Below are 22,956 nucleotides of genomic sequence, written 5' to 3'. Positions count from 1 at the left end.
ACGTGTCTGCACGCCCAGCGTGCTGCACGCACACACTGCGTGCTGGGGGGTGCTCGGGGCATGCGCTGCCTGGGGGGTGTGTGGGCATCGTGCACAGGGGGTGGGCAGTGGGTGTGGGCCGGGGGTGCACAGGGTGTGCACAGTGTGGGGGCTGCGGGTGTGCATGGGGGTGTGTGCACTGTGTGTGTGTGTGTGTGTGCATGCGGTGTGTGTGCTGGGTGTGTGTGTGCTGTGCACTGTGTGTGTAAGGTGTGTGCACCGTGGAAGGTGTGGGCAGTGTGTGTGCAGGGTATGCACTGTGTGTGCGCTGTGCACACCGTGTGCAAGGGATGCACGCTGTACATGGTGTGTGCACGCTGTGTAAGGCACGCAGGCTGGGTGTGTGCTGTGCACACTGTGTAAGGGCTGCACACTGTGTAAGGTGTGTGCACTGTGTGTGTAAGGCACGCACACTGTGTAAAGGTGTGTGCACGCTGTGTAAGGGCTACACACTGTGTAAGGCACGTGCACTGTGCGTGCAAGGTAGGCACTGTGTGTGTAAGGGCTACACACTGTGTAAGGCACGTGCACTGTGCGTGCAAGGTAGGCACTGTGTGTGTAAGGGCTGCACACTGTGTAAGGCACGTGCACTGTGCGTGCAAGGTAGGCACTGTGTGTGTAAGGGCTGCACACTGTGTAAGGCACGTGCACTGTGCGTGCAAGGTAGGCACTGTGTGTGTAAGGGCTACACACTGTAAGGCACGTGCACTGTGCGTGCAAGGTAGGCACTGTGTGTGTAAGGGCTACACACTGTGTAAGGCACGTGCACTGTGCGTGCAAGGTAGGCACTGTGTGTGTAAGGGCTACACACTGTGTAAGGCACGTGCACTGTGCGTGCAAGGTAGGCACTGTGTGTGTAAGGGCTACACACTGTAAGGCACGTGCACTGTGCGTGCAAGGTAGGCACTGTGTGTGTAAGGGCTGCACACTGCGCTATGCACGCTGTGAGGCGTGCGCGCGCTGTGCGAGGTGTGTGTGCGTGTGCAAGCTGCGCACGCTGCAGGGTGTGCACGCCGTGTAAGACACGCACGCTGGGTGTCCGCACGGTGCACGCACAGCGCCGTGCACGCGCCCCGTGCCCGTGCCCGCGCTCCGTGCCCGCCCGCACTGTGCACGCGGCGCGGGGCGGGGCGGAGCAGCGGGGGGCGGGGCTTGCGGGAGGGGGGCGGGGCTGACGGAGGGGCGTGTCCATCGCCGCCCCGCCCCGCGGTCCCGGCGGGTGCCAGCAGGGGGCGCTGTCGCCGCCGCCGCCGCCCAGAGCCGCAGTCGCGGGCGGTCCCGGCAGGGCCCCGCCGCCCAGAGCCGCGCCGGGCCGGGCCGAACGGGGCCGGGCAGGGCCGCGCCGGGCCGGGCAGCGCCGTTCCGTTCCGTTCCGTTCCGGGCAGGGCAGGGCAGGGCAGGGCAGGGCCGCGCCGAGCCAACGGCGGCCGCCACCGTGCGATGCGATGACCACGTCCACCCTGCAGGTACCTCCCGCCCCGCCGGGACCGGCCGAGGGGAAGGCCCGGCCCTGCCCGGCCCCGGCCCCGGCCCCGGTCCCGCTGCGGGCGGCCGCGCCCCGCCGGCTGCCCCCCCGCAGGCCCCGGCTGACGGCGGCCCCCCCCCCCCACCCCCGGCAGAAAGCCATCGACCTGGTGACCAAGGCCACGGAGGAGGACAAGGCCAAGAACTACGAGGAGGCGCTGCGGCTGTACCAGCACGCCGTGGAGTACTTCCTGCACGCCATCAAATGTGAGCCCCGCCGCTGCACGGCCCCCCCCCGGCACGGCACGGCCCCCCCCGGCACGGCCCGGCCCCGGCGGGGCAGCGGGTGACGGCTCCGGGTCCCCGCAGATGAGGCGCAGAGCGACAAGGCCAAGGAGAGCATCCGCGCCAAGTGCGTGCAGTACCTGGACCGCGCCGAGAAGCTGAAGGACTACCTGCGCAGCAAGGAGAGGCAGGGCAGGAAGCCCGTCAAGGAGGCCCAGAACGACAACAAGGGGTGCGTGGGGGTGCCCAGGGCCCGGCCCGGCCTCAGCACCTGCCCTCCTCGCGGCACGGCCTCCCCTCACCTCGTCCCCTCTTCCCCAGGAGCGACAGCGACAGCGAGGGCGAGAACCCGGAGAAGAAGAAGCTGCAGGAGCAGCTGATGGGTAGGGGGCCGGCCGGCCGCAGCGGGCGCCGTCGTGCGCGGCGCCCGAAGCCGTCGCAGGGGGTGGCTGTGGTGGCCGGGGCTCGGTGCCCCGGGGGGTCGGGTGGGCCTGGCTGCGTGGGGTTGTGGGGGGGGTTGTGGGGGGACGGGGGGGCTCTCACCGCCGCCTCGCAGGTGCCATCATGATGGAGAAGCCCAACGTGCGGTGGAGTGACGTGGCTGGCCTGGAGGGAGCCAAGGAGGCCCTGAAGGAAGCCGTGATCCTGCCCATCAAGTTCCCACACCTGTTTACCGGTGAGAGTCACCGGCAGCGCCGCGGCTGCCGCTCGCCTGTGAAGAAGGGCCTCGGGCCCCACGGCAAGGGGCAGCAGCTGGGGCGTGTGCATGCAGGGAGGTGACCCAGAGCAGCGGGGATGTATGTCCCTGGGGGCCCCAAGGTCCCTGCACAGAAGCTTTGATGCTGGGCTCTGTCGCAGGGAAGCGCACGCCCTGGCGAGGGATTCTGCTCTTCGGGCCCCCTGGCACTGGCAAGTCCTACCTGGCCAAGGCCGTGGCCACCGAAGCCAACAACTCCACCTTCTTCTCCGTGTCATCCTCAGACCTGATGTCAAAGTGGCTGGGAGAGAGCGAGAAGTAAGCTGTCACGGGGCTGCGGGCTGCCTGAGGGGCTGCTGCCAGGGCGGGCAGGGGCAGGAGGAAGCGGCGGTGCGTGGGGCTCGCCCCCCTGGGCAGCGTGGGGCCGTGGTCCCTTGCCCAGCGCTCGGGGCGTGGGGACCCAGCCCCTGCCTCTGTGCCCAGGCTGGTGAAGAACCTCTTTGAGCTGGCGAGGCAGCACAAGCCCTCCATCATCTTCATCGACGAGGTGGACTCGCTGTGCGGCTCCCGCAACGAGAACGAGAGCGAGGCGGCCCGGCGCATCAAGACGGAGTTCCTGGTGCAGATGCAGGGTGCGTGGGGCTCCCCCGGCGGGTGCACTATGGGGTGAGGGGGGGATACGGGGCAGGGTGGGGGCTGGTGGAGCCAACCCTTCAGGGATCCCTCTCAAGTGTCCACCTTCTGTTTCCCGGGGCAGGTGTGGGCAACAGCAGCGATGGCATCCTGGTGCTCGGCGCCACCAACATCCCCTGGGTGCTGGACTCGGCCATCAGGAGGAGGTGAGCAGCACGCAATTCCTCCGCAGTGCCCCAAAACGCGGCACCACGCTGTGCCCCGCGGGGCTGCAAGGTCTGGCAGCAGTGGGGGCGCATCCCCTGACCCCCCTCCCCCCCCCCGGTGCTGCGCTCAGGTTCGAGAAGCGCATTTACATCCCGCTGCCCGAGGAGGCGGCGCGCGCCCAGATGTTCAAGCTGCACCTGGGCAACACGCCGCACTCGCTGACGGACGCCAACATTCACGAGCTGGCCCGCAAGACCGAGGGCTACTCGGGGGCCGACATCAGCATCATCGTGCGGGACGCCCTCATGCAGCCCGTCCGCAAGGTGCAGTCGGCCATGCACTTCAAGAAGGTGAGTGGGGGGCCGGGGGCTGCCCGCTGCAGGGGGGTGGGTGCTGCCCCCTCCCCCCCCCCCAGCACCGCCTGCCTCTGCGCCAGGTCCGCGGTCCCTCCCGCACCAACCCCAACCTCATCGTGGACGACCTCCTGACGCCGTGCTCGCCCGGGGACCCGGGGGCCATCGAGATGACCTGGATGGAGGTGCCCAGCGACAAGCTGATGGAGCCCATCGTCTGCATGGTGAGTGGGGCTCCGACCCGGCCCCGGCGCTCGGCCGCGGTGAGGCCTGGCCCCGGCTCAGCAATGCTGCAGCCCCGGCCCTACCGGTTCCTCCTCCCGAGCCACCGCCTGCCTCGGGGACTGGCGGAGGCGCATGGTGGCTTCGGCAGGCTCAGCACCTCACGCGCTGAAGCGGGCAGCCCCAGGTCCCCCCCCCCGCCTGCCCTGCGGCAGCACCCTGGTGCCCGGTGGGGACGGGGGCACAGCCTCAGCACGCTGCCACCCCCCTCTGAGCGGCCGCCCGCCTCCCTGTGTTGCAGTCGGACATGCTGCGCTCCCTGGCCACCACCCGCCCCACGGTGAACGCCGAGGACCTCCTGAAGGTGAAGAAATTCACAGAGGACTTTGGGCAGGAGGGATAAGGGCCTCGGCAGCGGGTGGTGGGGCTGAGGCACCCGCGCCCCCCCCCCCACCCCCCCTCCCTGCGCCCCGGCAGGCGGCCGTGCCAAACAGGCTCACCCGCAGCTCACAGCTCAACCCCGCTCACTTCAGCACCCGGCGGGGCAGGGGAGCGCTGCCCGGGGGGGGGGCTGACACTACGGGGGGGGGGGCAGGGGGCCCCAGTGCAGCCGGGTGCTCCTCCTACTGCTCCCCTCTCTTCTTCCTGCTCTTTTTTATTTTTTAAATTAATGCTGCTTCGGGTTCTGTCTTGTTTATATGAAAATAAAAACAATCCAAAAGCTTCAGACGGTGCCCAGCTGCAGGACACGCACCCCCCGCATCCCCCCCGCCAGCAGCCTGCACCCCAGCCCCTTCCCTCCCATGGCCTGGGTGCTGCTGGGGGGGGGGGCGGGACGAGGCCCAGCACACCCCAGTTTGCAGACAGGACACGAGGCGGGGGGGGGGGGGGTCCGCACCGCGCTCTGTGTTGCCGCGATGAAGCCGTGCTGGGGGTGCCCGGTGCCGCTGCCGTGCGGCGTCAGTCGAGGAGCTGGCTCCAGGCGGTGTTGGCGAAGGTGCGGCTGTCCATGCGGTCGATGAAGAGCACGCCGTCCAGGTGGTCCAGCTCGTGCTGGATGACGCGGGCGGCCCAGCCCGACGCCTCCCAGCTCACCGGCTGCCCGCTCTCGTCCACGCCTGCGGCGGGAGAGCGGGGTCGGACCGGTATCGGACCGGGAAGGGGTTCGGGGGATCGGTGGGGTACCGGGGGAGCCGTACCGGAGACGTGCACGGCCCAGTGCCGCGGCACGCAGGCGGAGAAGCCGCGGAGGCTGGCGCAGCCCTCGGGCGCGGTGACGAGGCGGGCGTCGAGCACGCGGAGCGCGGGGTTGACGAGGACGCGCAGCGGGAAGGGCTCGATGCGCTGGGCGCTGCGCAGCGCCGCGGGGTAGCGGCTGCAGCGGGCGGGCGACAGCTCGGCGGCGAAGACCCGCAGGGGCACGCCGAGCTGCGGGGCGCTCAGCCCCACGCACGGGCCCCGCCGCAGCCCCGATGCCAACGCCGCCGCCAGCGCCCGCAGCTCGGGGCTGCCCAGCTGCTCCGCGGGCACGGCGGCGGCGGGGGCGCGCAGCACCGGTGTGCCCACCTGGCACGGCTCCGAGAAGGGCGGCACGGGGGGGCCCAGCACCCGCCGCCGCAGGGCCTGCCAGTACGAGCGCTCCCGGGCCCCCCACGAAGCGGCCCCGCAGCACCGGGAGCCCCCCGGGGCCGCCACCGGGCGCAGCCGCCGCACCGCCACCGCCATCTTAAGGACGGACGTGACGCGGGGGGCGGGGCGGGGGCGGCACCGGGAGCACCGGGGGGAGGCACCGAGAGGGAGGACGCGGCCCCACGGAGCACCAGGAGCAGCCCCAGGCACGGCGGTGGCACGGGTTTATTGCTGCGGGCACAGACCCCACCACGCAGCCCCACCGAGCAACCGGGGCTGTGCCCCCCCCGCTGTCCTTTTTCAGCTGTCCCCCCCCGGCTGTCCCCTTTTCAGCCGTCCCCGGGGCAGCCACACGCAGGGGCAGACGTGTCACCGTGTCACCGTGCAGCGCGGTCCCTTCCCCGCTAGCTCACGGCTGGCGGCGCGTCCGGCAGCAGAGCCCCCGCTGCGGGGTCCGTGGGGTCCTCCTGGCCCTGTGCTGCCGGGGGCTCCCCCACCACGGCCCCCTCCTCCTGCTGCTGCGGTGGGCACGGGGCCGCTGCGGGCACAGCGCTCTGCAGCACCGGCTCCTCCTCGCCCGGCAGCGGCTCTGCCTCCCGGGCTGGCAGGACGGCGGCCAGCAGCTCCCTGATGGCGGCCACGTCGACGCAGCCCAGCCGGCCGAAGCGCTGCAGCTGGGCCGGGGGAACGCCTGCGGGACACAGAGAGAGGGCTGGGCACGGTCCTGAGGCACAGCGGCACCGTGTCCCCGCCGCGACACCTCCCACAGCAGGGCCTTACCCAGCGCCTGCGCGATCTGGGCCGGAGGGAAGAGCACCTGGAGGCAGCGGTTCAGGTAGGGGAGCAGATCTTCCAGGAACGCCGTGCAGAACTGGACAAAGAGCTCCTGCTCACGGCCACTGAACGCTGCTTCCTCTGCCCGGTGGAAAGCCAGGATTATTTTGGTCACCTGAAGGAGGAAGACAGAGCCATTAATCCTGTTAATCTCCAAGGGCCCGGAGAACCCCCCCCCAGGAAAACAGCGGCTTCTCTTCCACAGTGACCCAACCACTTAGACAAAGGCAATATTTCAGGCACGAAGAGACCGTCCTCATCTTCTGCCGCTCTGCCAAGACAAAGCAGGAGCTGGGCACAGCTCCGAGCCCCAGCACCTCACCTTGCTGAGGGCGTCCTGCAGGCAGGCGGCCACGTCCTGGGCCAGGGCGATGGGGCAGCAGAGCCGCAGATCGTTGAAGGCGACCAGGAGGCCGTTGAGGAAGCAGGCGAGGGGCGGGAAGTCCAGCAGCACCATGGGCGGCTGCAGCGTCCCTGGCTGGGCCGTGGGTATCGGCACGGCCGCCGCGCTGCCCAGCACGGCCGGGGCGGAGATGAGCGTGTAGGAATTCATCTCCTCCTGGAACTTCTCCACCGCCTCCTCCACTGCCTCGCTGAAGGTGGCGGCGGCGACGCGCTGGAAGATGGGGGCCAGCTGCCCGCGGAAATCAGCCCCCACCCTGCTGAAGGAGAGGCCGAAGTACATGCACTGCCCCAGCAGCGAGTCCAGGCGGCCGCCCACCCCTCGCTGCAGGTCGCGCTCCAGCACCTGCAGGAACTCGGAGACCTTCTGCAGCACCCAGCCGTGGAAGATGGCCCCCTCGTTGAGGGTGGGCTGGTCGGGGGCCAGGAGCGGCTCCTCGTCAGAGAAGATGGCACGATACTGAGTGACGATGTCAAAGAGGTGGACGCGGCAGGCCTCGACCGTCTTGGTGAGGTGAAAGTAGGGGTCGTCCTCGGGGATGGAGGCCTGGATGGAGCGCAGCCAGGCGTCCCGCGCCTGCAGGAACTTGATGCGCAGCTCAGCCTCCGTGAAGACGTCCATGCGCCGCAGGTAGCCGATGACCCGCAGGCAGGTGGGCAGCGGGATGTTGGTGCGGAGCTGCTGGATGAGCTCGTTCAGCATCAGCTGGGTGGACTGGCGCACCTCGGCCACGATGCCCTGGGGAGGGAGAGAATCACAGAATTGTGGGGGTTGGAAGGGACCTCGAAAGATCATCGGGCCCAACCCCGCTGCCAAAGCAGGTTCCTTGGAGCAGGCTTAGCGAGAACTCAGCCACGGGGACCGGGGGACGGCAGCGCGGCGGGTGCAGGGCGGGCGCACCTGGATCACGGGGATGCTGCTGTGCTTCTTCTCCAGCCGCCGCACGTAGGCAGCCAGCTCCAGCGCCTCCTCGTAGTAGCGGTTGCGGACGCAGGTGTCCATGAGCTGCGGGATCTCCAGGATCTCCAGGATCTCCGTGTGCCGGTTCAGCGTCAGGCTGTTCATCCGCCGGCTGCAGGCGATGGCCTCGGCGTCGCGCACGAAGTTGCTGCGGGGACGGGACGGGATCGGCGCGGGGGTCCCGTGCCCCGCTCAGGACCCCCCCCGCCCCCCGGCCTCCCCTCCCCGTCCCCAGCGCTGACACCGGCTCCCGGCGCCCCCCCCGTCCCCCGGTCCGCGCACCGGCAGGCGTCCTGCAGGGCGGGCAGGCGGTCCAGCAGGCTGCCGAGGCGGCTCTCGATGCCGCCGAAGCCTCGGCCGGCGCGCCCGGTGCACTCGGCGGAGCGGATGAAGGCCCGGTAGTGCTCGAAGGCCAAGCGCCGCGTCTCCGCCCCGACCCGCGCCCGCTCCGCCGCCAGCCGCGCCGGCTCCCGGCCCAGCTCCGCCAGCCCCAGCGCCGCCAGCTCGGCCACGTAGGCGGAGAGCTGGGCGCCGCCGGGCCCCGCCGCCGCCGGGCCGCGCAGCCAGGCCAGCAGCCGCGCCTCCTCCGCCGCCATCGCGCCCGGCCCCCGCCGCCGCCGCCTCCCGCTGCGCCGCCGCCGCGGGTTCCGGCCCCGCCGGTTCCGGTTCTGGCCCCTCCGGTTCCGCTTCCGGCCGGGCCCCCGCGTGCGCGGCGAGGGGAGATGCGGCCGCTCACCGAGGCGGAGACGCGGGCGGTGTTCGAGAAGCTCGGGAGATAGTGAGCGGGCACCGGGAGCGGGGGGCACCGGGACCTGGGGGGGGTACCGGGACCGGGGGGTACCGGGACCGGGGGGGTACCGGGACTTGGAGGGTAGCGGGACGGGGGGTGGTACCGGGACCGGGAGGGTACCAGGACTTGGGGGGGGTACCGGGACCGGGGGGGGATACCGGGACCGGGGGGGGATGCCGGGACCGGGGGGGGATGCCGGGACCGGGGGGGGGGTACCGGGACCAGGGAGGGGCATCGGGATTGAGGGAGGGCACCGGGACCTGGGGGGGGCACCGGGACCTGGGGGGGTAATGGGACCGGGGGGGTACCGGGACTTGGAGGGTAGCAGGACGGGGGGTGGTACCGGGACCGGGAGGGGATACCGGGACCGAGGGGGGGCATCGGGGTTGAGGGAGGGCACCGGGACCAGGGGGGGTACCGGGATTGCGGGAGTGGGTACCGGGACCGGGGGGGGGTTACCGGGACAGGGGGGTACCGGGACCAGGGGGGTACCGGGGGAGGCACCGGGGGGAACCGGGACAGGAGGCACCGGGAGGGGTTTACCAGAACGACACGGGGGGGGCACCAGGGGAGGGGTTACCGGAGGAGGGTGAGACACCGGGATGGGGAGGGACACTGGGACGGGGTACCAGGGGGTACCGGGAGGGGGGAGTACCAGGAGGGGGAGTACCGGGATGGAGAGGCAGCACCAGGGGGAACCGGGACGGGTGCTACCAGGACGGCACCGGGATGGGGAGGGGCACCGGGGGAGGGGGGGCACCGGGACGAAGGTTACCGGTGGAGGGGAGGGGGGCACCGGGACAGGGTTACTGGGGGGGGAAGTACCGGGAGGCACCAGGCAGGAGGCTCCGGGGGGCAGAACTGGGAGGCACCGGGGTTGGGGCACCGGGACCAGGGGAGGGCACCAGGATGGGGGCGAGGGCTCGGGGCAGGGGGGACCAGGGGGGGACACGGGGGTTGGGGCCGGGGCCGGGCCGTTGGCAGGTGGGGTCAGACGCCGCCCGTCCCGCAGCATCGGCGAGAACATCCAGCTGCTGGTGGAGCGCCCCGACGGCACCTACTGCTTCCGCCTGCACCGCGACCGCGTCTACTACGTGAGGTGAGCCGGGGGCCGCGGCCGGCGGGGCCCGTCCCTGCCTCCTCGCCGCCCCCTCAGCCCCGTGTCCCCCGGCAGTGAGAAGCTGCTGAAGGGGGCGGCCAGCATCCCCCGGGACAGCCTGGTGGCGCTGGGCACCTGCTTCGGCAAGTTCACCAAGACGCAGAAGTTCCGGCTCAACGTCACGGCGCTGGATTTCCTCGCGCCCTACGCCAAGGTGGGGCGCGCTCCCCCGGCCGGCTCGGCCCCTCGGCCCCCCTGCCGCTCGCTCACGGCGCCTCTCTTGCAGTACAAGGTGTGGGTGAAGCCCGGCTCCGAGCAGTCCTTCCTCTACGGCAACCACGTGCTGAAGTCGGGCCTGGGCCGCATCACGGAGAACACGGCGCAGTACCAGGGCGTGGTGGTGTACTCCATGGCCGACGTCCCGCTGGTGAGCCCCCCGCCTCCTGCTGCCAGGCACGGGGGCCGGGGTGCAGAAACCTCCCTTTGCTCTTTTTTTTTCCCCAGGGGTTTGGGGTAGCTGCAAAGTCCACCCAGGACTGCCGGAAGGTGGACCCCATGGCGATCGTGGTGTTCCACCAGGCCGACGTCGGGGAGTACGTGCGGAGCGAAGACACGCTGACCTAGGGGAGCGCGGGCGCTCGGGAGCTGTGAGCGTTTCTGGGCAGAAGGGACTTGTCCTGCCCCCTGCGCGGCAGCAGCGTGCAGAGCTGCCAGGAGCTCACCCCGGGCAGGGGGCTGTCACCACGCACGTGAGGAGGAGGCACCAGACCTGGTGCTGCGGTTGCATAAAGCCTGATCCTTCCCCCAAAGCGCTGTTGTCTCCTGTCACTTCTCAGCCTTGATGCCTGCCTGGGGTTGAGGCATCCCCAGTGGTACACGGGGGGTGAACCCCAAGCAGCACAGCACCTCGTGAGGCTAAGCAGATGAAGCCAGAGCAGGGCCCCCCCTGCCGCGGGTTGAGCTGTCGCAGGCTGAGGGCTCTGTTACGGGAGGGAGGAAGAGGGCAGGCAGCTGCCTGCAGGGCAGGGTTCGCCCCACAGGCTGGTACAGAGGGAGGGCAGCCAGCGCTACCCCCTCCCTCAACAAAGCAAGTGTGTTAGAGTGTTTTTTTATTGGGTTCATAACCAAAAAAGGCAGGTTGAGACACTGCCTGAAAGCTGGTAGACACAGAACAAACTGCTGCGCAGATACAAAGGGGGGTTTTGTTTATTTTGGTTAGGAGGTGACTTCAGTTAAGGCAGGGCTGGAGCTAGAGGCTGGGTGAGCTCTGCTTCCAGCCGCGCCACCTCCCAGCGCAGGATCCAGGCTCTCCCCCCTCTCAGCACGCAGCAGGAGGGGCTGATGCAGCTCGGTCCCAGTGCTGCGGGCAGAGGCAGGCTGAGCGCCGCTCCCGTCGGGGCGCTGTCAGCACCTCGGCTTGCTGGAGCCCTGCACGTTGAAGAGACGCTTCAAGAAGTAAAGCTGCAGGACCCCCGAGAGGACAATGACACAGCTCTGCGCCATCGACCAGCAGTTGACGTAGTGGTAGTTGGACTCGAGCAGGAAGGAGTCGGCCCCTTTCCTCATCCGGGCAAAGTTGTAGAACCGCCACATGTGGAAGATGTGGAGCTGCAGCTTGTGAATGCTGACCTGCAGACACAACGCAGCGGGAGAGGAAAGGAGGCGCTGCCGCAGGGGGCTCAGCACCGAGTTAAGCCGCAACACGTCAGGCAGTGACAAACGCCCTTCTTGGGTCCCTCGGGAAGGACTTGCCCATCCCTGCGGGACTGCCGGAAGCCAGCCCATGAGCAGCACGCTTGGCACACCAGCGCAGGGCCCTCGCCGCTACCCAACCTGGATCCCGGCCCTGGATACCGCTGGGATCCTCCGTTCCCAGGATGGGACGGGCAGCCTCGCTGCTTGCTTTATTTCCAGCCCGTTTGGGGTCTGCCTGACATGCGCTGTTTCAAAGCGCTCTGTGGTGGAAGCGGCACTTACCCCGATGGCCTCCAAGGTGTCATTCAGCTGCCTCCTCTCTGCTGGCTGCTCCCTCTCCACGTTGAAGCCATCGTAGTAGACACCAAAGTTGAGGTACACCTGCATGAAGCCGAAGTGGTTATGCTGGTTGTCCAGGCACAGCTGGTAGAAACCTGCAGAGAGAAGCGGGGAGTTTTGTTCCCTGGGTGGCAGAGCTGCAGCTGCTTCAAGCCAACACTGCAGGGAGGGTGCCCGGGGAGCTCACAGCCCCCAGACCGCAGGCAGCAGCCTCCCGGCCCTGGTAGGGACCAGGGCAGCAGGGACCAGGGCAGCAGGGACCTGTCTCCCTGGTGGGGAAGTTGATCTGTCCTCGCACGTCCTGGGAAGCGCCGATCTGGAAGCCGTTGGGGTCGCTCGCTGTGGCCAGGATGATCCTGCTGTTGGCGAAGCCCGTCGCCCGCTGGACCTGCGGGCAGGGGATAGCAAACAGTGCCCTGCCCCGTGGGGATCCCGTCCCCACCCCGCAGGGCGCTGCCTAAGGGTGTTTGTGTGCCCAGCTCCGCACCCAGGGAAGCAGAGAGTGGAGTGAGCGGGGCAGGAGCCCAGCAGGGCCTGGGGAGGGGTTTGGCCATCGCTGGGGAGCTGAGGGTGCCGGCTGTGCCCCAAGGCCAGGAACAAAAATGCTTGTGTGAGCTGCCAGCTGCAAGTAACGGGGAGAAAAACAAGAGCCAAAGATATGGCACTGAGAAATTTAACCCTGAACAGAGGTTCCTTGTCCCTGCTCCTGGTGCTCACGCAGACCTAGGGTTGCTGTTGGTCCCAGGAGGGCCAGCAAGGCTCCACGCACACCATCAGCCCCGCAGAGCAGCTCCCGGCGCAGCTCCCTGCTGCCCACAGCCGCTGCTGTCGGTGCTCTGGGCTGGGCGAGCACACGTTTGGGGACGGAGCTGGGCTCGTGCTAAGTCCCCACGTGCGAGCACCGCGCGGCCGCTGCCTGGCGCAGGGTGGTGGCTCTGCCCCGCTCCCCTTCAGCCAGGGCAGTGTAAACAGGAGATAAAGGGGCTGGAGTTTCCCTCGTGGGAAGGCGACCAAGCGCAGGGAGAAGCAGATATGGCTGCGCGGGGACCTTCAACGCTCCTTCAGGTGCTCCGAGGAAAGCCGAGGTCTCCTGCAACGGCCTCCAGCAGCTCAGTGAGGGGCAGCGCTCCCAAAGAGCCAGCTGCTCATAAACCTGAGCTCCCTTGGGGTGCACAGGCACCACAGCTGGAGCACTCAGCATCTGCTTGCTCCACACCTACTTAGGGTTCTAGAGCAGGTACTTGAGGAAAAAAAAGGCTTGATAATGAAAACAAAGCTGCCTCAAAAAAAAAAAAAGTCTCAGTCCGCAAGAGCAGCCATCCGAGTCACCGCAGCCATTCCCCAGCGCAACCAAGGCCCTTCCCCACGCAGGGCAAACCGCCGCCGCCCCAAGGACAGCATGTCTGGAGCTCAGCCGGCACGTGGCCGTCATCCTGCAAGGTAAGGGCCCCTTCCTTTCCCGTGCCGGCCTGGACCAGGCAGGGGGAGACGTGCCCGCTGCAGGACCCGCCAGCTGCCGCTGGCCATCGAGCCGCTGTGGGACTGACCCAGCGCCCCGTTCCCGACCCCATTAGCAGAGGCGCCGCACTTACAGCCTCGCAGAACCCATCCCGCAGCCCTCACCTCGTAGCTGAAGAAGAAGTTGCCGCTCTGGTGTGCAAACTGCCAGAAGCACTCGGTGGCGCCGGCGGGGACGATGACGGCGAAGTCGTAGCGATCCGCGCCGCGGAAGAGGGGCTCGTCGCTGGACCCGCTCAGGGGCTCGGTCCTGGGGCACCCGGCGGGGCCCGGCAGCACCAGGAGCAGGAGAGCCAGCAGCAGCATGCTGCTTCCAGCCTGCAGCCGGGGCAGGAGCAGGGAGCCTGGGGGGGGTAATCATTAACGGCGCCTGCGCCGCCGCTCGCTCCCCGCTGTCACCTGGCAGCGCTGGGGCTGGCAGCAGCAGGAGCGCGGAGCAGGCTCCGCTCCTCGAGGTGCTCTCCGTGCACGGCGGGGTCGGGCTGGTGTTTCCACGCCGGAGCTCACCCAGCCGAACCCTTCTGCTGAGGGTGCTGCGAGGAAGCGCCACGGTCACCAGCAGCAGCTCCCGGTGCACAGCGCTGGTCCTCCTGTTCCCAGCCGGCCTCGCCCCTCTTGCAGAGGAACCGCAGCGCTCGCGAGCGAGATGCTTCAGCACAAACGTTTCACTCCAAGAAGCACGCGCAGCCCTTCGCAGGCCGGCTGAGCAGGGCGCGCTGCTGCCCCTGCTGCTCTCCTCTGGCACACCGGGTGTTTGCCTGGGGCAGCCGGGGCAAGAGCCCAGAGCAGGGGAGGGGAGAGAACACGGAGAACACGCTCTGCGCCCGTCTTGTCTTCTTCCACCCGGGCGCACTGCGGGCTCTTCCTCTCACTGGCGATTCCTGACCCAGCGCTCGTTTCTTCTCACCAAGCCTGGAATGAGCCCTGCAAGCTCAGGGCGGTCCTGTCCGCCTGGGGCTGCTCCAGCACAAGTGAAGGAGCTGCAGGAGCAGCAGGGCAGGGAAACGCACAGCCACTGACAGGTGGCGGGGGAAGCTCGTGCCAGCAGCCGCTGAAGGGCAGAGGGGAAGCCAGGTGTTTCCGAACAGCCTCCTACCCAGCACTAGCTCCAAAGGAACGTGGCCACAAAGCCACCCGCACCTCCAGTCCGTGTTGCTGATTTCCCGTCTCTGCAGAGCCGACCCTTACGGGGGTGTTGCAGGTTACGTCTGCCACGCTGGCACACGGCCATCAGGGCTTTCACCGTGGCACCTCCGTTCCCTCACAAGTCCGTGCAAAGCTGGCTGGCTTTCAGTTGGCAGTACAAGAACAGTGAAAACACCACAGGGTAATTAGAAGAGTAACAAGCTTGACTGGGCTTCCCCAGCATTTCTGGAGCTGCTATTTCACTGACACTTCACCCAGAGCCAGCAGGGGTTGCTTTTAGGAAATGCCTGCCCCTCTGCCCTTTGACTTCAACGGAAACACAGCCTGGAAGGTGATGCTTCGTGTCCGTGCCTCACTTTGCACCCTCAGGGCATCTCTGTTCCACCCCAAACAGCTGCTGATGCTTCCTGAGCTGGCTGCGCGTGATGCAAACCGGGAACCCCCCATTTCTGGGACTGTGCACGCCCAGGGGCCAGTGAGCAGCCAGTGCCCCAAACCGCCCCGCTTCCATCGGGGCGGCACCAGTTCACACACTACGACTCTGGTACTCAACAGGAAAGGAACTTTATTTTACAGAAGATCGTTCAGACCTGGACTCCAAGCCCTGGGCCCTGAAGGCAAGAAACAGAGCGCTCAGAGCTCACGTGCTTGCAGGAATCGCACACGGAGGATGTTACCAGGAAGGAGACATGCCAGTAAGAGAGGATTTAAGTCATGAAACACTGGACTGTTTAACATGGAACTAATCAACATTTAAGTACTGAAAAAGATGTTGATAACGCCTCAGAAAGCAGAGAGAGATTCTCGCTCGCAGACTAGACATTTACAAAGCAAAGAACTGTGGGAGTAAAACAGTAACTCACCTACATCTCTTCAGCCCAGAAGCTCCGGGGCTATTGTGTTGCCTCTCCCACAAGGGAGAGATGAAACAAAATTCCAACAGTTAGACAAATTAAAACACTAATAGCCGCTGATAAAATTCTCCTGTCACTTGACAGTATCTGAACAGAGAACTCATTTCAGCAGCACATCAGGTTGGTATTCATTCTGCAAAGGCTGCAGCGGTCAGGTGGAGAAGGAAGTCCCGACACAGGCCATCTCCAAGCACACGCAGTCAAGCCGTGCAGTTTCTACCAACCGCAGAAGACCTAAACCTTCTATCTACAACTCAAGAAACAAGACTCTTCGGTTCTTGCCACACGTGGTTCTATCTGCTGCAGCAGTCTCTGGTACCAAAAGCCAAAATCCCAAAGCTGCTGTGCACCAGGGAAGAGCGCTGCAGCTACTATTGCTCTGGTCAATCTTTCAAAACAAAAACAAATAAACAGTTCTGCACTCAAGATCCCGTGGCTCCCAGCTTCAGAGCATCCCCAGCCTTTTCATGGTCCGCCAGCGATCCTTGATCATCACCGATGTGCGGTTCTGGAAGGGGTACTTCTGGCAGATGGACTTCCATCTCCCTTCTCCGTACTTCTTTACTCCCTCTTTGATCCACTCACTTTCCTGCACCGTCCACTTCTACAAAAGAGCAGGCAAGCGGCGTTCTGTGAGTAAAGTGCAGTTGCAGGAAGGAGCTGCATTTTGCTGGGACTGCACTGCATCTCCTTCCTGGGCAGTCAGCTCTCCTTTATCCACCTGTGCTAGGGACACGGAAGAAAGGCAGAGCTGTTCCGACAACAGCACATGCAACCCCCAGAAATCACTTGGTTGCAGATGTGCTCTCATTTCTAACCGAGAATCACTGAGCTCCAGCACAAGCTCGAGAGTAGATGTGCCTCCCAAAACATAGTGCTGATCACATAAACGAGGAATGAGTCCTTCACGCAACAGCAAGCGGAGATACTAAGCACTCGCTGCCTACCTCCCGCACAGCGGCACAGATTTAGTGCTAAAACGGCAAGTTCAGCTCTGCAGGTCCCCTGGTTTTTGTAGGGGAGGCAAATCAAGAGCTGCAGGAAGCAGTCACGGGGAACAAGGCGCTGCGCTGCGTACGGCAGCACGGGAGCCAGCTGACATTCACCTCCAGGTAAGGCTGGCGGAGTTCCTGGAAGCTCCTGGGAAGGTAACAGTAGGCACAGCAAGCCTACTTCTGAGGTGCACACAGGAAGGAAAAGGGACTTTGCTCCAACACCCGATGCCTGGCACGTGGGAGGCACGCAGCTCTAGCCAGCTACCAAACCGGGCTGCTTTAGCAGTGAAACTCAGCCAGCTTGGCGAACGTGAAGATCTGCACAACGCTGACAGAGCCCGGACACCGCAGCACTGGCCTCAGCAAGAATCACCCCCCAGCCCAGCCCCCTGGGCTTCGTTTGAAGCAGGGCAGCAGCTTGCCCTGCTGCGCTGAACTGCACCAGGGAGTCCCCTCACCGACACGTAGTGCAGATCATTGACAGCTTGCTCTTCTGTAAAGACACATTCCCATTTCAGACCTTACAGAAAGGATTTAAGGGCTCTACGTTACCTGTTTCTTGGAACCAAAGACTCCAGAGTTGTGGCCATTTTGCTCAAGTAATGCTGGAAAACAAGACAAGAGGATTACATTTCACAATAACTCAGGAATGGACGCTCCCAGGAGACTGCCTTTGGCTTAACTGCTGAACTCTGCAGTTAGCCTACAATAAGAGCGTCCCACGACAGACAATAAAAACAAATTCCTTTGTCCCTCACTTCTCTGCAGCCCGTCTCAAGCCCCAGTTGCTTTATGGAAAGCTTCCCAGGAAGATCTGCTTTGTTTTGAACTAGCCAATACGTCAAGAAGAGGGGCAACCATCCAGGATGCAGCTATGCCATATGCCGAGGCTGGAATCAGGCGTCCTGGAACCAAGCCCACCCCCTGTCACCAGCAGCGCCAGCTAAGCTGTGCATATACGTGCAGAGGTAACTGGACTGGAAAACCCGTCGGGCTGACGAAGGTAAACTTAACCCTTGTTTCACGGCAATAAAAGCACGAACAGGGAAGGAGCTGTACTGCCAATATTTACACCCTGTAGTTTAAGCGTCATTAGTCTGAAACCTGAACAAGAGTTCTTGGCACGCATTTCAGGTTAGAGGTACAGAAACCAAATGCCTCAGTGTTGGATACCTGGCCATTTTGTCGGGCTCCTACAATTTCTGGTTTCAAAACTCACACAGAGGGTAGCACGGCCCCCGCGAACAAGCCACAAAGCCAGAATTATCCTCACTTAGCACCTGTGAGAGCAGCTCTGTACCTACCTACACCTGAGAAGAGCTCTTCCTCATCGCTCCAGCTGTCCTTTTGTTCTTCAGTGTATAAACTGCTCCACTTTCCTTTGCGGGACCTGAAAGCAGGCAAGCATTTACTTCAGCTAACAGCCAGGAACAATTTGGGGGCGGGGTGCAGGGCCAGCAGGAGCACAGCAGGCAAGCTCGCGGTCAGCATGCAGGGCAGAGAAGCGTACCAGGAAGCAAGGAACAAAGCAGGCACCCCCTCCTCTCCCCTCGGCGTGGGGATGAGTTAGGAGCCCCTACAGAAAGACAGCGTGCGTCACGGACCCAGCCACGAGCAGCACCCTGTACTTTGTGACCAGCGTTTCCGAGAACAAGCGACCAGGTGTTAGCGCCAGGTGAACACCCGCAGCAAGCAGACACACCGCGCGTCCCAGGCCATCGCCTACGGCTCAAAATAAAGACCTCTCCTAGAGAGCTGCAACGTACCAAAAAAAAAACCAACAACAAAACCAAAAACCACCACCACCACCAAAAACCGTGAAGAGAGAAAGCGTCACCGCTTGCAAGTCTTTGAAACAGGAAACTGAAAATTCGCAGATGACCCTAGGAAGCGGACGACGTGCCTGTGGGGCGATCTCTTCTCAGTGACAGCTCTGACAACAAGCTCAGCCCCGAGCAGCGCCCAGCAGCAAGGCACTCGAGATCTCACCGCTGCCACACCAGCGCGCCCCGCGCCGCAGCACGGCTCTACCTGCAGCCACCCCCCTGCGCTTCAGAGCAAGGCAGCCCGTCTGCGAAGCCAGGCTACGCAGAACAGCACCACCTGCGCTGCTCTCCCTTCGAAAGCCAAACTTTAGGTTCTTAAAGTCTTCATCCAGAAGACGGGGAAGGTGTTTTACCGCTCTGAGCACATTAAGCTACCTTCACACAAACCTCCCAGCTTTGCTGCTGGGGATCCAAACATTACCGCTGCCTGCTGCGCGCCTTCACTAGCCAGAGAACCGCAGCGTAAGCAGGAAGCTCTGTCACACCCTCGCTACGGCTTGCAGAAGGAAATACTCATGAGACTTTGCTCAAGTCTCACGGCAGAATTAACTTCAGACTTCTGCCAGTAGGCGTACCCTGCTGTCATCTGTAGGAAACCCCTATAAAAACGAAAACCCTAGAACGCCCCTACCTCCTATAGCGCAGTCGTTTCAGCGACAAGGTAAGAGGAAAGCTGCAGCTAGGGGCTCCTTAACCAGCAGAGGTTTCAGGAAAAAGAGCACGAGCTCAGCACTGCACTTCTCGGGGGGGCAGGGGGGTTGCCCAGCTGTGCCTGCTGGAATTGCCACCAGCACTAAGTGACTCGCTGCCAGCGAAGCCGGGTGATTTTCTCACCTCTAGTAAACGAACGATGAGCCCTAAGGACCGTTTACTTTACCTAGCTCCACATATGCTGGTGGGCAAGGATGGGCAATATAATCATCCTGAATTAAAGGGTTTTGTCGTTCACTTTACCAAAGGCAGCTGCAAGTCAGAACACTGGGTGCAATTAGGCTATACCACAAGAGACAGGCTTCATACTTGGCACTTTCAGTAGACTCGTGCTGGTTAGGCAATTTCTGAACGGATTTAGAGGCAGAAGACACAACTGGCTCCTGGGAAGAGTCTGGGCTTTCACTCGACTCGTTGCTCTGGTTGTCTTGCTCCATGACAAGTTTACTTATGGTCAAGCGTTTGACCTTATTGGGGATTTCAGGAGGGTCTGAGATCTCAGAATCTTGATTTTCCTCTTCTTTCCGTCTCTTGTTTCTGTGGGATACAGAAGGAGACAGTTGCTTGGGGAAAGAAAAGTCTGTTTCATCCAGTTTGGTGAAGAGCGCATCTGAATCCCGGGAGTCTGACAGGATCTTGAAAGCTTCTCTCAGAACAGAAATCCCATACGTGGTTACAGTTCCAGAGGGCTGCCTACAAAATAAACAAAACTGAGCAGCTTGTAAATGTTTCACCCCAAGGGCTCCGACATCGCTGACATCAGGCTTTTCTCCTGTGGTGTGACCCTCAACGATTCACCACGACCCCAGGGTGCTAACACCTCCTGAGGAGGGCACTCCCAACCCTGCCACGCACACTGACACCCCCCGGGGCGCCCGGGAACCATCTGAAGCACGCGGACACCAACCACCACTCCACGAGAGCAAGTGAGACCTGCCGCCAACTTTTACCCACCACATGGGGCCAGATTTCTCTGCCCACCTTTCCGAGTCCCTGGAAGGCACTTCTGCAAGCTCTGGAGCCGCTGCTGCTGGCTGCTCAGGTATTTCCATACGTTCTGAAACGTCTTCCAGGTTCTTAACCGCCGCTATTATGTGCTCAGGAGCTGCTGCAGGGTAACTGCTTTCTTCCATGGGCTCAGGAGCTCCTGCTGGGTCCTCTGCCCTCTCCGCAGGGCTGGGAGGTACCGCCGTGTCTTCCGCAGTTTCTGCAGGCTTTGGAGCTCCTGCTGGGTCCTGTTCCATTCCTACGGGCTTGGGAGCTGCCGCCTGGTCCTTGGCCCCACTCGCAGATCCAGGAGCCGCCGATGAGCGTTTTGGTTCTTCAGCACGTTCTGAATTCAAAGTCTTCATCATCTTTAACAGGGAAAAAGCACGTAACCATTACAACAATGGCTCCCCACAACACCATTCAGTTTCTACCTTCTCCCTAAGGCATTTTAAGCTGTTACTTGCAGCCCAGCGGGCACCAAGCACAGAGTTCACGTCTGCCAATTACAGCCTGCAACGTGGTTTGGAAACCGTGCTCAGCTGCATAAACCTTTTAGGAACAGACGGCGTTAAGTAGTTTAGATTTAGCCCTTTGTTAATCAGGTGCCTGAACTCTGCAACTCCCGACTACAGCGAAGGCACGTACAGGCCGAATCGCTGAGTTTCCTTGTCGCATGGGAAAGGAAGCGTCAGCTCTCCCCAGACCTCCACCTCACGCCACCGCCCTGCTGCCCCTGCAGGAGCAGAAGGCGGGCGCGCGGGGCAGACACACACCGTCACCAGCACCGGCTCGGAGCTGTCCACGTAGGTCTTCAGGAACTGGAACATGTCCTGCTGGAAGTCCCCGTACGAGAAGTCTCTGATCATCGGATGAGTGTGGTTCTTCTCCCGGATGATGGCCTGCAACTCTGCCTTCTTTTTCTAGAGAAAAGAAAAGAACATTCCGCATAGTCACCAGGGGTTTAACCGAGAGCTTCGGGAGCGTGGCTCTGGGCAAAGATCAGAGCCCTACGGGCGCCCTGCACGCCCGGCTAGCTCACGCTGCCACAAGTCTGGGAAGAGGCCGGAGGCCCAGGAGATCCACCCAGTGCCAGCAGTTCTTTTCTGCCCGCACAGCACGCCGCCTACAGCAGCAGGAGCGGGGCCTCCTGCGCTCAGACCCAGCCCTCCTCACCAACCCGTGCTCCGCACAGGTCGGGCTGAGCTTGCCCGGGGCCAAGGAGGAACGTGAGGGAACAGGAATAAAGAGGGAACTCTCAAGTGACAGCTAGGGAAATACTCAACACTGAGGGTTCACGTTCCGTTTCATCCCCCCAGCTCCCCTCTTTTTCACATTTACCCCAGAGGCTCGCTTCTCAGGGAAACCTTTTAGGCCCGCAACGGGAGTCACAAGCCCCGTGACATCCCCTAGGACGTACCTGACGGTCCTCACCCACCTTACAGTCAGATGTGGGCTCACCTGGACCCTGGGATCCTTCCCCATGTGCCTCTTTAAAATTGCTGAAGCTTTGTCGAACTCTCTGTTTCGGATGCAGACGATAACGGCCTGCAGAAGAAAAACCACCAGTGTCTCCGTTGGCACTGTGTTAACCGTACAATCAGCCAGCTTTAGGAAATCACAAGCAATAATCCGCCAGGGCACGCGGGTCGCAGCTTAGTGCCGGCTCAGACGGGGAACCGAGCTCTGCCGTGACACCAAGACGTGTTTGCAGCCAACTCGCTGCTACCCCGGTAGGTGCCAGGTGACAACTCCTACTGCTGTTTATTCGAGAGCGCAACTGAACCAAGGGCGAGCAGAGAACTTATTGAACAAGAAAGAAGTCTTACAGCCTCCTTCAGCATTTTCTGGACAGGTTCCACCTTCTTTTCCGGCACGCTGAATTCTTTCTGAAACAGCTGCAGGATGCCCATTGCTGACTCAAGAGGAGTGAGCTCCATCTCTCTATCGAAGCTGCAATCTAGAAAAAAGGCACAGTTTGTGAAGCGGCCGCGGCCGCGCTCGGTCTGAGCTCGGACGCTGCAGCTGCGGCGGCGGAGGGGAGGCCAAGCGGCCGCCGGGTGCCTGCAGAGCCCGGTGCCCGCGGGGCCCTGCGGAAGCCCGTCCCGGCGCCGAGCGACCCACCTAGGTTCTCGCCTTCCTCGATGCGGGACAGGAACTGCATCACGCGCAGCAGCTGCACCACGGGGGGGTGCTTCTCCAGGGGCCGCACCAGCAGCGCTGGGGGCGAGACGGGGGCGGGGGTCACGGCGGGTGGCGGGGGGTTACCGGGGGGCAGGGGGGTACCGGGGGGGGGGGGGGCTGTTACCGGGGGTTCGTGACCGGGGGGGGGGGTTACCGGGGGGCTGTTACCGGGGGTTCGTGACCGGGGGGGGGGTTACCGGGGGGCTGTTACCGGGGGGGCGTTACCTGGGGGGGGGGGGTTACCGGGGGGGCGTTACCTGGGGGGGGAGTTACCGGGGCCGTTACCGGGGGGTGTCAGCGGGGGAGGGGGAGGGGAGTTACCGTGGCGGGGTGTTACCGGGGGGTGTTACCGGGGGGTGTCAGCGGGGGCCGCGACCGGGGCCGTTACCTGCGGGTGCCCGCGGCCTGGCCCCACGCCGTGCCCGCCCTCCCGCCGCCAGTCCCGGCGTACCTTGCATGACGTCGCGGAGCTGCCGGAAGTCGCGGTTCCTTCCGGCGCGGTAGGCCGCCACGGCCTGGTGGAAGTAGAACTGCAGCACCCAGCGGTTCATCGCCTCCTCGCCCCGCGCCGCCGCCGCCGCCGCCTTCTCCCGCCGCCCGCCAGCGCCCCGCGCCCGCTCGCCCGCCATCGCGCCGGAAACGGAGCGGGGCGCCGCCGGAAGTAACGACAGAGCCCCGCCGCGGCGCCTACAACTCCCGGCGTGCCCCGCGGCACCCCGCCCCGCCTTCAATTCCCGGCGTACCCCGCGGCACCCCGCCCGCCGCGCCTACAACTCCCGGCGTGCCCCGCGGCACCCCCCCTCCCCCCGCCGCGCTGCCGCCCCCTGCCGGCCGCCCCCGTCACGGTGCCGCCGGTGGAGGCGCGGAGCCGGCGCTGGGGGCCGGGGCCTGCCCCGGGGGGCGGGCGGGTGCTGCCCGGGGCCTCGGGGCCTCGGGGGCAGAGGAACGTGTGACTCCCCCGGCGGGAGGCTGCCCGGGCACGGGGAGGGGAACACCCGAGGGGGACCCGCGTCGGGCGCGGGGCCA

At 64.5% G+C, this 22,956-nt stretch overlaps 5 protein-coding genes across 10 annotated transcripts; 2 read left to right on the top strand and 3 right to left on the bottom strand.

Moving 5' to 3' along the window:
• The first annotated feature begins 1,308 nt into the window (after positions 1-1,308).
• Positions 1,309-4,626, top strand: VPS4A (vacuolar protein sorting 4 homolog A). The gene is made up of 11 exons (XM_035566301.2): positions 1,309-1,505; positions 1,659-1,770; positions 1,873-2,020; positions 2,110-2,171; positions 2,345-2,464; positions 2,647-2,803; positions 2,969-3,117; positions 3,243-3,324; positions 3,456-3,675; positions 3,762-3,902; positions 4,202-4,626. Exons 1-11 carry the CDS (start codon positions 1,485-1,487, stop codon positions 4,301-4,303), a joined length of 1,314 nt encoding a protein of 437 aa, XP_035422194.1. The 5' UTR covers positions 1,309-1,484; the 3' UTR covers positions 4,304-4,626.
• A 118-nt stretch (positions 4,627-4,744) lies between these two features.
• Positions 4,745-8,322, bottom strand: COG8 (component of oligomeric golgi complex 8). Of its 2 annotated transcripts, none has more exons than XM_035566300.2 (5): positions 8,009-8,322; positions 7,667-7,874; positions 6,686-7,504; positions 6,310-6,478; positions 4,745-5,018 (listed from the first exon to the last, which is right to left on the bottom strand). In XM_035566300.2, the coding sequence occupies exons 1-5, from the start codon at positions 8,320-8,322 to the stop codon at positions 4,861-4,863; spliced, it is 1,668 nt and encodes a 555-aa protein (XP_035422193.1). In that variant the 3' UTR covers positions 4,745-4,860. The 2 variants fall into 2 exon arrangements, with proteins under 2 accessions (XP_035422193.1, XP_035422192.1); XM_035566299.2 differs by lacking the exon at positions 4,745-5,018 and adding an exon at positions 5,738-6,220.
• Positions 8,323-8,369: 47 nt separating this feature from the next.
• Positions 8,370-10,424, top strand: NIP7 (nucleolar pre-rRNA processing protein NIP7). 2 transcript variants are annotated; one of them, XM_035566304.2, is made up of 5 exons: positions 8,370-8,504; positions 9,529-9,615; positions 9,691-9,829; positions 9,902-10,042; positions 10,120-10,424. In XM_035566304.2, exons 1-5 carry the CDS (start codon positions 8,449-8,451, stop codon positions 10,237-10,239), a joined length of 543 nt encoding a protein of 180 aa, XP_035422197.1. In that variant the 5' UTR covers positions 8,370-8,448; the 3' UTR covers positions 10,240-10,424. The 2 variants fall into 2 exon arrangements, with proteins under 2 accessions (XP_035422197.1, XP_035422196.1); XM_035566303.2 differs by having other exon boundaries at positions 9,691-10,042.
• A 509-nt stretch (positions 10,425-10,933) lies between these two features.
• Positions 10,934-13,828, bottom strand: TMED6 (transmembrane p24 trafficking protein 6). The gene is made up of 4 exons (XM_035566298.2): positions 13,273-13,828; positions 11,911-12,037; positions 11,593-11,744; positions 10,934-11,244 (listed from the first exon to the last, which is right to left on the bottom strand). The coding sequence occupies exons 1-4, from the start codon at positions 13,471-13,473 to the stop codon at positions 11,020-11,022; spliced, it is 705 nt and encodes a 234-aa protein (XP_035422191.1). The 5' UTR covers positions 13,474-13,828; the 3' UTR covers positions 10,934-11,019.
• A 1,036-nt stretch (positions 13,829-14,864) lies between these two features.
• TERF2 (telomeric repeat binding factor 2) lies at positions 14,865-22,587 on the bottom strand. Of its 4 annotated transcripts, none has more exons than XM_050713244.1 (10): positions 22,319-22,587; positions 21,871-21,966; positions 21,576-21,706; positions 21,208-21,294; positions 20,523-20,669; positions 19,741-20,114; positions 19,069-19,452; positions 17,527-17,612; positions 16,775-16,827; positions 14,865-15,831 (listed from the first exon to the last, which is right to left on the bottom strand). In XM_050713244.1, exons 1-10 carry the CDS (start codon positions 22,557-22,559, stop codon positions 15,673-15,675), a joined length of 1,758 nt encoding a protein of 585 aa, XP_050569201.1. In that variant the 5' UTR covers positions 22,560-22,587; the 3' UTR covers positions 14,865-15,672. The 4 variants fall into 4 exon arrangements, with proteins under 4 accessions (XP_050569201.1, XP_050569202.1, XP_035422171.1 ...); XM_050713245.1 differs by having other exon boundaries at positions 19,069-19,296; XM_035566278.2 differs by having other exon boundaries at positions 22,382-22,587.
• Positions 22,588-22,956: the final 369 nt, after the last annotated feature.

Source organism: Cygnus atratus, chromosome 12 (assembly GCF_013377495.2).
Source record: "Cygnus atratus isolate AKBS03 ecotype Queensland, Australia chromosome 12, CAtr_DNAZoo_HiC_assembly, whole genome shotgun sequence".
Classification (NCBI taxonomy): domain Eukaryota; kingdom Metazoa; phylum Chordata; class Aves; order Anseriformes; family Anatidae; genus Cygnus; species Cygnus atratus.
This window is presented reverse-complemented; position numbering and strand designations above follow the sequence as displayed.